Source organism: Schistocerca piceifrons, chromosome X (assembly GCF_021461385.2).
Source record: "Schistocerca piceifrons isolate TAMUIC-IGC-003096 chromosome X, iqSchPice1.1, whole genome shotgun sequence".
NCBI classification, from domain to species: domain Eukaryota; kingdom Metazoa; phylum Arthropoda; class Insecta; order Orthoptera; family Acrididae; genus Schistocerca; species Schistocerca piceifrons.
In genome coordinates this window covers 169,243,849-169,256,310 of record NC_060149.1, presented here as the reverse complement: position 1 = coordinate 169,256,310, position 12,462 = coordinate 169,243,849, and the positions used below count along the sequence as shown (strand labels likewise).

General features: G+C 42.7%; 1 protein-coding gene across 1 annotated transcript in view; it reads right to left on the bottom strand.

The window, feature by feature from the left end:
* LOC124723042 overlaps nt 1–11,672 on the bottom strand; it is a 318,102-nt gene extending 306,430 nt beyond the window's left edge. Inside the window, exon 1 of the mRNA XM_047248221.1 lies at nt 11,579–11,672. Coding sequence (XP_047104177.1) covers nt 11,579–11,593 — 15 coding nt within the window. The 5' untranslated portion in view covers nt 11,594–11,672. The remainder of the gene's footprint in view (nt 1–11,578) is intronic.
* Between the last annotated feature and the right edge of the window lie 790 nt (nt 11,673–12,462).

The window sequence follows — 12,462 nt, the reverse complement described above, 5'->3', positions numbered from 1 at the left end:
ATCTTCCCCGAGGTTGGCTTTTCCGAATACGGAACGGAAATGTTTGTTATTCGTGGTTGAGCAAAAAATGCACCTGCCCGAAATCGGCCTTTTTCAAGCACCAGTTTTTTTTCTTTCGGGGGACGAGTTATTGTACCGGTGCTTGGGAGAAAAGACACAAAATTCAAATGAAAGTTTGAACGCGTGTGTTTAGAAGTTAGCCCCCAAGCATTTGCATTCTGGTGCGAAGACTGTGGAGATTGCGACTTTCCTGGCAGTGAGCAGCTTCAACGAAGGGTATTCAGCAATTCCGAAGACTATGACAACGATGGACGTCACCCTGGAACTCCATTCGACGCAGTTCGACAAGTATTCGGACGACCACCGGATTCAAGAGGCCGAAAACCGCTTGTCACCGGCCGTACGAGTGGCTGTGGAGCAGCGCAGGATGGCCCAGATCGAGCAGAACGCCCTCTATGAGGAAGAAAGAGGAAGGACTAATTTATGGATCCGGAATAGCAGATTGAACGTAAGTGAACCGATTGGTATTATTCTTTGTTTCCGACGAAGCTAACTAAATTGTCTAGGAGTTGTACCACTTTTATTCCGATCTATCAACTATAAATATTTTTACTTGGCCGACAAAGTCGAAAAATCGATGAAAAAATCCTATCTTGTTTGAAATGGCCGCCATTTTGTTTTCTTCGGTCGAAATAACTTAAGCGAGGTAAAACTCCTACAGAATCTTACATACTTCGCTAACGTAAACTCAATTTTGATTTCAGACGAGCCGGCTGACCTGTGACATACCACGCGTGGAGGTCTACATCGAAATTTTGTTTCCTTCCGACGGCACTTCCGCCTTTGCTCATCGACATTTCAGGTCGAAAAAATTCCAGTTTGTAGAGGAAATATCAATAAACATTTTGACCAAATTTGACATTGATATCTATAACACATACCGAGAAAAAAATTCTCAAAAAACATGCTTTTTCGGGCCAAAGATAGTAAACCTCCCTTTAAGGTCTTTGTGAGGCCTCACCACGCCAACCTCCTCTTCTAGGTGGAAGCTGAGAGCCTACTCTCTGCCGAATAGTTTGCCTTCATGAAAGGACATATTCACCGACTTCTGAGACGTGTTGGATAAGCGGTGGAGGCAACTGAGATCTGGGAACACTTCGGGGCAATACTCTTTGACGACTCACAAGCATTCGATTACATGTGGTATGATGATCTGATAGATAACCTCTTTGTGTGACAGATACCAACGCCCCACGTGCGTCTCTTTCATGTTAGGTCACAAGATGGTTTTTGCTCAGAGCTCTGGAAACTAGTGGTATTCTTACAAGATTAGGTGCGGAGCCTTCTCCTGTGCAGTCTTAAACGCAGTGGATTTTCCAACCTACCCATCCCGCTTTGCACACGGACGACAACCCTACTCGACTTGCATTCAAAGAAAGTCTACAGTCGGTAGCCCGTAAATAGTCAGATCATGCCATATTAGTCGGAGGCGATCTTAACCTATCGCTTATAGACTGGGACGTCTATGAATTCATTGCACGGGGTACAGACAGACAATTTTGCGAAGTGCTTTTGAATACGTTATCCGAAAACTGTCTTGAGGCGCTAGTTCGACAGCCCACACGGAATTGAAATATTTTAGACCTTTTAGCTACAAACAGGCCTGACGTTATCAACGGTGTTAGTATAAAACAGTTTAGAGACAGGGATTGGTGATCATAATATCATAGTAGCTATGGTTAATAAAGTTAATAAATCAATCTAGAAGGCTAGGAGCGTGTATATGCTAGAATGAGCTGACAAGCAGTTGTTAGCATCCCACTTAGACAATGAATGGACATCATTTAGTTCCAGTATCATGGACGTAGAGGAATTACGAGCAAAATTTAAAAAGACTGTAAACCGTGCTCTGGAGAAGTATGTGCTGAGTAAGTGGATTAAGTACGGAAAAGACCCACGGTAGTATAACAAAAAAAATCGGAACATACTGAGGAAGCAAAGACGACGACAGGAAAAAGTTTGCACAGATTCGTGCGGCTGTACAAATAACTATGAGCGAAGCATCCAACAAGTACCACCGTCATATCTTAGCAAAAGATCATGCAGAGAATCCGAGAAAATTCTAGTCCTACGTTGAATCGCTAAGCGTGTTGAAGGCTTTCTACTTATTCATTCGTTGACTGGTCTTGCGTGGCGACAGAAGATAGCAAAAGGAAAGCCGAAGTTCTAATTTTCGCGTTTGAGAAATCGTTCGTGCAGGATAGTCGTACAAAAATACCGTCGGCTAACCATCGCACAGACTTCCGTACGGAGGACATAATAGTAAGTATTCCTGGCGTAGAGAAACTACTGAAACGGTTGAAAACAATTAAGTTGCCAGGTCCAGATGGAAGCCCAATTCGCTTTTAGACAGAGCACTCTACGGCACTGCTCCCTTACTTAGCTTTTATTCACAGCGAATTTCGCGCCCAGCGCAATTTCCCAAGCGACTGAAAAAAAAACGTATATAAGAAGGGTAAAGGAAAGGATCAGCAAAATTACGGACCAGTATCCCCAAAATCGGTCTGCTGCAGAATTACTGGCAATATTATCGGTTGGAATATAATAAATTTCCTTGAGACAGAAAAACGTCTATCTACAAATCAGCACGGTTTCAGAAATCATCGCTCGTGCGAAACTCAGCTTGCCCTTTTATCACATGACATCCTGCGAACTCATCCTGGAGAACAACAGGCAGAGCCCATATTCATAGATATAGACATGGTGCCCCACTGCAGTCTGTTAACGAAGGCACGAGCATACGGAGTAGGTCACCAGATACACACAAACGTGACCTAAGTCATGGGATACCCTCTAATATCGTGTCGGACCTCCTTTTGCCCAGTATAGTGAAGCAGTTCGACGTGGCATGGACTCAAATAGTCGTTGGAAGTCCACTGCAGAAATACTGAGCAGTGATGCCTCTACAGTGTCCTTAATTGCGAAAGTGTTGCCGGTGCAGGATTTTATGCGCGAACTGACCTCTCGATTATGTCCCACAAATGTTCGATGGGATTCATGTCGGGTGATCTAGGTGGCCAGATCATTTGCTCGAACTGTCCACAATATTATTCAAGCCAAACGTGAACAATTGTCACCCGTGACATGACGCATTGTCATCCACAGACGTTCCATCGATGTTTGGGAACATTAAGTGCATGAATCGTTGCAAATGGGCTCCATGTAGCATAACAAAACTACACTACTGGCCATTAAAATTGCTACACCAAGAAGAAATGCAGATGATAAACGAGTATTCATTGGACAAATATATTATACTAGAACTGACATGTGATTACATTTTCACGCAATTTGGGTGCATAGATCCTGAGAAATCAGTACCCAGAACAACCACCTCTGGCCGTAATAACGGCCTTGATATGCCTGGGCATGGAGTCAAACATAGCTTGGATGGTGGGTACAGGTATAGCTGCCCATGCAGCTTCAACACGATATCACGGTTCATCAAAAGTAGTAACTGGCGTATTGTGACGAGCCAGTTGCTCGGCCACCATTGACCAGACATTTTCAATTGGTGAGAGATCTGGAGAATGTGCTGGCCAGGGCACCACTCGAACATTTTCTGTATCCAGAAAGGCCCGTACAGGACCTGCAACATGCGGTCCTGCTGAAATGTAGGGTTTCGCAGGGATCGAATGAAGGGTAGAGCCACGGGTCGCAACACATCTGAAATGTAACGTCCACTGTTCAAAGTACTGTCAATGTGAACAAGAGGTGACCGAGACGTGTAAGGAATTTCATCCCATACAATCACGCCGGGTGATACGCCAGTATGGCGATGACGAATACACGCTTCCAGTGTACGTTCACTGAGAAGTCGCCAAACACGGATGCGACCATCATGATGCTGTAAACAGAACCTGGATTCATCCGAAAAAATGACGTTTTGCCATTCGTGCACCCAAGTTCGTCGTTGAGTACACCATCGCAGGCGCTCCTTTCTGGCGCGTCAAGGGTAACCGCAGCCGTGGTCTCCGAGCTGATAGTTCATGCTGCTGCAAACGTCGTCGAACTGTTCGTACAGATGGTTGTTGGCTTGCAAACGTCCCCATCTGTTGACTCAGGGATCGAGACGTAGCTGGACGATCCGTTACAGCCATGCGGATAAGATGCCTGTCATCTCGACTGCTAGTGATGCGAGGCCGTTGGGATCCAGCACGGCGTTCCGTATTACCCTCCTGAGCCCACCGATTCCATATTCAGCTAACAGTCAGTGGATCTCGGCCAACGCGAGCAGCAATGTCGCGATACGATAAACCGCAATTACGATAGGCTACAATCCGACTTTTATCAAAGCTGGAAACGTGATGGTACTCATTTCTCCTCCTTACACGAGGCATCACAACGTTTCACCAGGCAACGCCGGTCAACTGCTTTTTGTTTATGATAAATCGGTTGGAAACTTTCCTCATGTCAGCACGTTGTAGGTGTCGCCACCGGCGCACAACCTTGTGTGAATGCTCTGAAAAGGTAATCATTTGCATATCACATCATCTTCTTCCTGTCGGTTAAATTTGGGGTCTGGAGCATGTCATCTTCGAGGTGTAGCAATTTTAATGGCCAGTAGTGTTTATCTTGTGTGCGCGATACTACTGTCATCTGTAGGTGTGGGTATCGCTATCCTTTGAGTTTTGTCATCACAGTGTATTATGTGAGTGGTTCAAAGACTTCTTAAAAATAGAACCCAGTGCGTTATACTCGACAGCGAGTGTTCATCAGGGACAACGGTATCGTCAAGAGTGCCCCAGTGAACTCTGATAGGACGGCAGTTATACCCTACTACACGATGAACAGCAATCTGAAGCTGTTTGCTGACGATGCTGTGGTGTGCGGGAAGGTGTCACCGTTGAGTGACTGTGAGAGGATACATGATGACTTAGACAAAATTTCTATTTGGTATTGGTAATGGCAGCTAGCTCTAACTGTTGAAAAATGTGAGTTAATGTATGTACGAAGCAAAAACAAACCCTTAATTTTCGACTACTGTTTCAGTAGTGTGCTTCATGACACAGTACGTTGATTAAATATCTAGGCGTAATAACGTTACAAAGCGATATGAAACTGAATGAGCATGTGACGATTGAGATAGGGAAGACAAAGGGTCGACTTCGGTTTATTGGGAGAATTTCAGGAAGTGTGGTTCACCTGTACAGGAGACACTAGTGCGACCCATTGTTGAGTAGTGCTCGAGTGTCTGGGATCCACTCCAGCTATGATTTAAGGAAGACATGAAAGCAATTTAGAGGCGGGTTACTAGATTTGTTACCAGTAGCTTCGATCAACACGCAGGTATTGTGAAAATGCTTCGGGAGCTCAAATGGGAATCCCTGAAGGGAAGACGACGTTCTTTTCGAGGGAAACTTTTGAGAAAATTTAGAGAACCAGCATTTGAAGATGACCGACGAACGATTCCACTGCCACCAACGTACATTTCTCGTAAGGATCACGAAGGTAATATAAGAGACATAAGGGCTTGTACGGAGACAAATAGATAGTCATTTTTCCCTGGCTCTATTTCCAACTGGAACAGGAAAGGAAATGACTAGTAATGATACAAGGTACCGTCCGCTGCGCACCACACGGTGGCTTCTAGAGTATGTATGAAATACAGATGTAGACTTTGACGCCAGCACGATGAAGAGCTGAGGACGAAAGCAATGGGTACGCAGCACGAGCTGTAGCCATGGTAAACCAGCTATCCACACTTTCACAGTGAGTTGGAGTTGTTTTGCGCAAGACGCTACCGTAATTAATGCCAGAGTATGCGGCAGTAACCTGGAGTTTTGCGGCCGGTATGAATCTCAGTGTATGCCAATTAAAGCTCTCAAATTCACTTTGATCTATCTTGGATTTTCCACGTGTGGAGTTTCATCAGGTAGCCGCGATATTTTACTTCCAGGAGAGGTTTAAGGGATCGTCCAGTGATTTCTATGAGAAACGTAGGACATCAGAGAAGCGACACATCCACAACTTGGACACGAAACTGCAGCACCGTTTCGCCACTAGATGGCGACATCTGCTGGCTAACTAACACATAAGACGCATCATTCAAATCGTATGACGAAACAACTCGAGTCCTTTCACAGATGGCTCTGAGACAAGAATTTCAGCGCAGATAAATCTCGAGCTGGAAAAGCAGCGTGTTTGTAGAGGTCTAAGAGATAAGATGTGTGGTAGTCGAGTTTCAACTGATGTAGTTCTGAGTTTAGCATTTGCCAGTGTAATTTACATTGATATTGGGATTGAAGTGTTCGAGGCTACTTACTCCCATGCTCCTTGACGTAGCAGTTACCCTACAAAAAATGAAAAGATTATCAAAAGATCTCGGCATAATCTTCGACAAACATATAAACTGGGAAGTGCAAATTGTCAGAGGAAGATTAAAACTTATCTTTTTCCTTTATGCAATTCCAAAATTTAGAGAAGAAATGCGCCTAATGTAAGACAAAGACTACAAAAATTTTCACTAAGCAGAATCTATATTACTGCTATGTATTTCAACATTTCACAAATACCGAAAACTGGAGACAGCGCGAACTGGATATCTGGACGAGGATTTGAAGTGTTATGCTCCCGAATACGAGTTCAGTGTCATACACTGCGTAAGTAGCCCGTTTACATGTTCGTATTTTGGCAGCGCTATAGGCTGCATTAATATCACTGACAGCACTCAGCGCCCTCGCTAAGAGACTTTGTGGCTGGAAGGACTCGCAGTTAGAAGTTAACAGTTAGCAGTGTTGGAGGTTGGCGGTCGGAAGTGTTAGCGCGAGAGGACGGTCTTGACGTGTATTCCTCATGGAGATTCAGTATTGGTTGGATATGGATTGTAAAATGATGATTGATGTATGTGCTAATGTTTGAGAAATGGAATTATTGACTATTATATAATTTTTGGAACTGGATGACACATGCTTAAGGTAAAAATTTGCTAAATACATTGTTTGCTCTGCAACAAAATCTTTCCTTTGCTAATGACATGCCTATTTGTAGTTAGAGTCTACAGTAGTTAGAATCTTTTTATTTAGCTGGCTGTAGTTGCAGCTTGCCGCATTTGCTGTAGTTCGAGTAATGAAGATTTTCTGTGAGGTAAGTGACTTATGAAATGTGTGGGTTATTGTTAGGATTTCTTCTAATTCAGGGCCAAACTTTTGTGTTAATTATTTGCAGTCAGATCGCGTTGCGTTTGTATAGTGTAGGCAATAAATGAATAGAATAAGTTTGAGTTGTATTTGTCAGGGAAACTTCTGTAGGCCAGTGAAATGATAAAAAAAAAGTAACGAGACAGTAGGTTCAATTCCACTCAGCAGTTTAAGAACATTCAGTAAGCATTCGGCAGTTTTAGACATAAAACATAGAAGTTTCAACTGCGCTAAGTTACAACAAGTTGCAGGACATATGCAGATCGGCAGAGGGAGGCTGATTTCCCTAATTGGCAGCTGTTTGTAGACGAGACTTGTCTTTCGACAGTGGCGTCATCTGTTAGAATAGGAAGTTACCTGTTCTCGCATCGCTCAATCATGTTACAGTAATGGGCTAGCTGTTACCCGCGGCTGCGTTCGCGTATCAGTACTTCAGTGCATGCTGACGGGCGGGGGGGGGGGGGGGGGGCAGGAGCGCAAATCTATACATCGTGCTACTGAAGTATCTATACATCATAAGACGTGTACATTATGCAACAAATATAACAATTTTTAACATGATTTATTTTCACTGATGTAAAAAGAGTTCCATCCCCGTCTTCGTACTTCTAGGTGTCGACTTTTCTTTTTTTTATTTTCAAAGTACCGTATGTTCTTCCTCAGGGTTCAAGACATCTCAGTACCAAATTACATCAAAACTGATTCAGCGGTTTAGTCGTGATAACTTAACAGAGCTAGTTTCGCACCTATTATATGGCTGTATGCATTTATTGCATAACGCTGTATAAGGCGGGTGACCTTGAACGAGTTTCGCTCGGCCGCCGCTAGGGCTTGGCGGATTGCGCTAAGTTTTAACTGAGTTGCGATCCGCAGAATTGCTCCACTTCCGGTGCCGCCATTGCGGTTTATCGGCGCGCTACTTCCTGCCGCGCCCAGTCTTATCAGTACGAATTTCCGCTACAGAGGCAACAGCATGCTCATTCGACTCGAGGTAGCCGCACGAAGCACACAGCCATGCCTTACAGGAGAAGAAGATACAGCAGGAGATCGAGGATGCCTGTCTACAAGAGTGTGGACAGTTTTTCTATTACTCCAAATGAGACTGGCCAACAAGAGCTACTCCAAGGGCCTATTACCTTTGTAGGTTGCAAGATTCGATTTTCTTGTACAACTACAGAGGTAGTTAGTGGCAATTCGTGGTTGACGATTGCTGTACTACGAGGAGGTGACTCTCCACTTGGAGGACTAGAGAGCTATGACGAGAGAGATATATCTTTTTGTACACTGACAATTGTAGAAGTATTGTATTCGTTATGTTGAATCGTATTACGTAGAACATAACAATGAATAAAAGCGTTGAAGTGTCGAAGAATAAATAACTTTTACAATGAGTAAATATTTTTCCCTAATTAGCGTAATATTCTTCAAATCAATAAATATCTTGTACGCAAAATAGCTAAGCAGGGATGGCTAGAGGACAAATGTAAGGATGGAGAGGCGTATATCACTAGGGATAAGATAGATACTGCCTACAGGAAAATTAAAGAGACCTTTGGAGAAAAGAGAACCACTTGCATGAATATCAAGAGCTCAGATGGAAACCCAGTTCTAAGCAAAGAAGGGAAAGCAGAAAGGTGGAAGGAGTATATAGAGGGTCTATACAAGGGCGATGTGCTTGCGAGCAATATTATGGAAATGGAAGAGGTTGTAGATGAAGATGAAATGGAAGATATGATACTGCGTGAAGAGTATGACAGAGCACTGAAAGACCTGAGTCGAAACAAGGCCGCGGGAGTAGACAGCATTCCATTAGAACTACTGATAGCCTTGGGAGAGCCAGCCCTGACAAAACTCTACCATCTGGTGAGCAAGATGTATGAGACAGGCGAAGTTCCCTCAGACTTCAAGAAGAATATAATAATTCCAATCCCAAAGAAAGCAGGTGTTGACAGATGTGAAAATTACCGAACTATCAGTTTAATAAGCCACGGCTGCAAAATACTAACACGAATTCTTTACAGACGAATGGAAAAACTGGTAGAAGCCGACCTCGGGGAAGATCAGTTTGGATTCAGTAGAAATGTTGGAACACGTGAGGCAGCACTGACCCTACGACTTATCTTACAAATAGATTAAGAAAAGGCAAACCTACGTTTCTAACATTTGTAGACTTAGAGAAAGCTTTTGACAGTGTTGACTGGAATACTCTCCTTCAAATTCTGAAGGTGGCAGGGGTAAACTACAGGGAACGAAAGGCTATTTACAATTTGTACAGAAACCAGATGGCAGTTATAAAGGTCTAGGGGCATGAAAGGGAAGCAGTGGTTGGGAAGGGAGTGAGACAGGGTTGTAGCCTATACCCGATGTTATTCAATCTGTATATTGAGCAAGCAGTAAAGGAAACAAAAGAAAAATTCGGAGTAGGTATTAAAATCCATGGAGAAGAAATAAAAACTTTGAGGTTTGCCGATGACATTGTAATTCTGTCAGAGACAGCAAAGGACTTGGAAGAGCAGTTGAACGGAATTGACATTGTCTTGAAAGGAGGATATAAGATGAACATCAACAAAAGCAAAACGAGGATAATGGAATGTAGTCGAATTAAATCGGGTGATCGGGTGATGCTGAGGGAATTAGATTGGTAAATGAGACACTTCAAGTAGTAAAGGAGTTTTGCTATTTGTGGAGTAAAATAACTGATGATGGCCGAAGTAGAGAGGATATAAAATGTAGACTCGCAATGGCAAGGAAAGCGTTTCTGAAGAAGAGAAATTTGTTAACATCGAGTATAGATTTAAGTGTCAGGAAGTCATTTCTGAAAGTATTTGTATGGAGTGTAGCCATGTATGGAAGTGAAACATGGACGATAAATAGTTTGGACAATAAGAGAATAGAAGCTTTGGAAATGTGGTGCCACAGAAGAATGCTGAAGATTAGATGGGTAGATCACATAACTAATGAGGAAGTATTGAATAGGATTGGGGAGAAGAGAAGTTTGTGGCACAACTTGACCAGAAGAAGGGATCGGTTGGTAGGACATGTTCTGAGGTATCAAGGGATCACCAATTTAGTATTGGAGGGCAGCGTGGAGGGTAAAAATCGTAGAGGGAGACCAAGAGATGAATACACTAAGCAGATTCAGAAGGATGTAGGTTGCAGTAGGTACTGGGAGATGAAAAAGCTTGCACACGATAGAGGGATAGAGTAGCATGGAGAGCTGCATCAAACCAGTCTCTGGACTGATGACCACAACAACAACACACTTTCTAAAGTAGCTTATGTTTGAGTGTTCTAGCAATCTTCGTATCAAATTTCATCTTTATCAGTTCAGCGGCTTAGTCACGAAAAGGTAACGGGCAAACACTGTCGCATTTTTAAAACTTTAAATTACAATATTTTTTTTGTGATCTGATTTTGATGAAATAGAATCTGTATGTTGCCCCTAGCTAATCTCAAGTGACCTGTGAAACCCCATGAAAAGTTGTCTAGTAGTTTTGGAGAGTGGCATGTCCAAATAGACTGACACGTCGATTTTACAGCTTTTTTATTAGTATGGGTATAGATATAGAATAAATTTTGTCTCTTAATTTTTATTTTAATGCTTGTAGGAGCAGTTGGTATTTTTCCTTCAAGTGTTCTTCGAGGAAAGACAACAATAACTGAAATTACTTAAGTTTTACAGTACTTGGACATAGGAAAACCCAACACCGTTTGTGAAAAGGACATAAATAGATGAAAAGTTTTTTTTATGTAAATTGCTTCAACTGCCGATCTATGAGCTTCATTGAAGAAGAAACATATAATTTTTTGTTGTTATCTGGCAATCAGAAAGAAACAAGATGCAAAAGATAAGGAAAAAGAGGATATTTACTGCCTGATAAATATATTTTTATGTTTGTATGTGTGAGCAAATAAATGTTCTGAAACGTTTGTGTGATCCTTTTTATATTCTTTCAGATCACAAAGGCGTGTAGAATTTACAATACACCTTTTGACAAGAACATTTATTATTAATTTTGCGCCGCGCGGGATTAGTCGAGCGGTCTAGGCGCTGCAGTCATGGACTGTGCAGCTGGTCCCGGCGGAGGTTCGAGTCCTCCCTCGGGCATGGGTGTGTGTGTTTGTCCTTAGGATAATTTAGGTTAAGTAGTGTGTAAGCTTAGGGACTGATGACCTTAGCAGTTAAGTCCCATAAGATTTCACACACATTTGAACATTTTTACTAGTTTTGCTTTCGCCACTAATTTTTTACTACTATTGTGAGTTTCTTACAGCTGACACTATAATCCGACTTTTTCGACGTACAGTCACTCTTAACATCACTTTCATCCTTCAGTAACGGCCTGAGCGACGTGACGTAACGTTGACGTTGTACGTACCTCAATGAAGAGCATCTACTCAGGGAGCACAGCGGCCTGTCCCAGATCCGAATGTTGCGGGACTTCCAGTTGGTTGGCGGCGACTCGGTCTATTACTACCACACGGTGCCAACTGACGAGATGCTCGCGCTGGCGGAAGGAAGTGGCTAAGGCAGCGTGGCGGGGCTATCGTAAGTCTCGTGGCGTGTTTCACATCTGCCCATGAATGCAGGAAGTCTTTTGAAGACGGGACACATTTAGAATCAACGTAGGTGAGCTTGTAGAATGTCACCACAGAAAGCAGAATGACGGAGGTTCATCATCAGATCCCGAAATTAGTGTATGGCCTATAGACTGTGAGACCAATGGAGCCACAGTTTGTTTATTTTTCCAACATTTGACGCAATCTGTATTTTTGAATTACAGTTTTGTAAAGCATGTAAATAAATAAATGGTATGGTAAACAATATGAAGTATTTATTACTTGTCCATTTGAATACACGATGGACGTAGAAATCAAATTTCACGTTTCTTGACCAAAATACGATTGTTAGTAGAATTCGTGGCGCTCTTCATTTAGTGCAGCTTTGTTTAATGTATACAGAAATAATTATTTTGGAAGAATAATATATATCTTAGAAGAAAGATTAAGGAAAGGCAAACCCACGTTTCTAGCATTTGTAGACTTAGAGAAAGCTTTTGACAATGTTGACTGGAATACTCTCTTTCAAATTCTAAAGGTGGCAGGGGTAAAATACAGGGAGCGAAAGGCTGTTTACAATTTGTACAGAAACCAGATGGCAGTTATAAGAGTCGAGGTGTATGAAAGGGAAGCAGTGGTTGGGAAGGGAGTGAGACAGGGTTTTAGCTTATCCCCGATGTCATTCAATCTGTATATTGAGCAA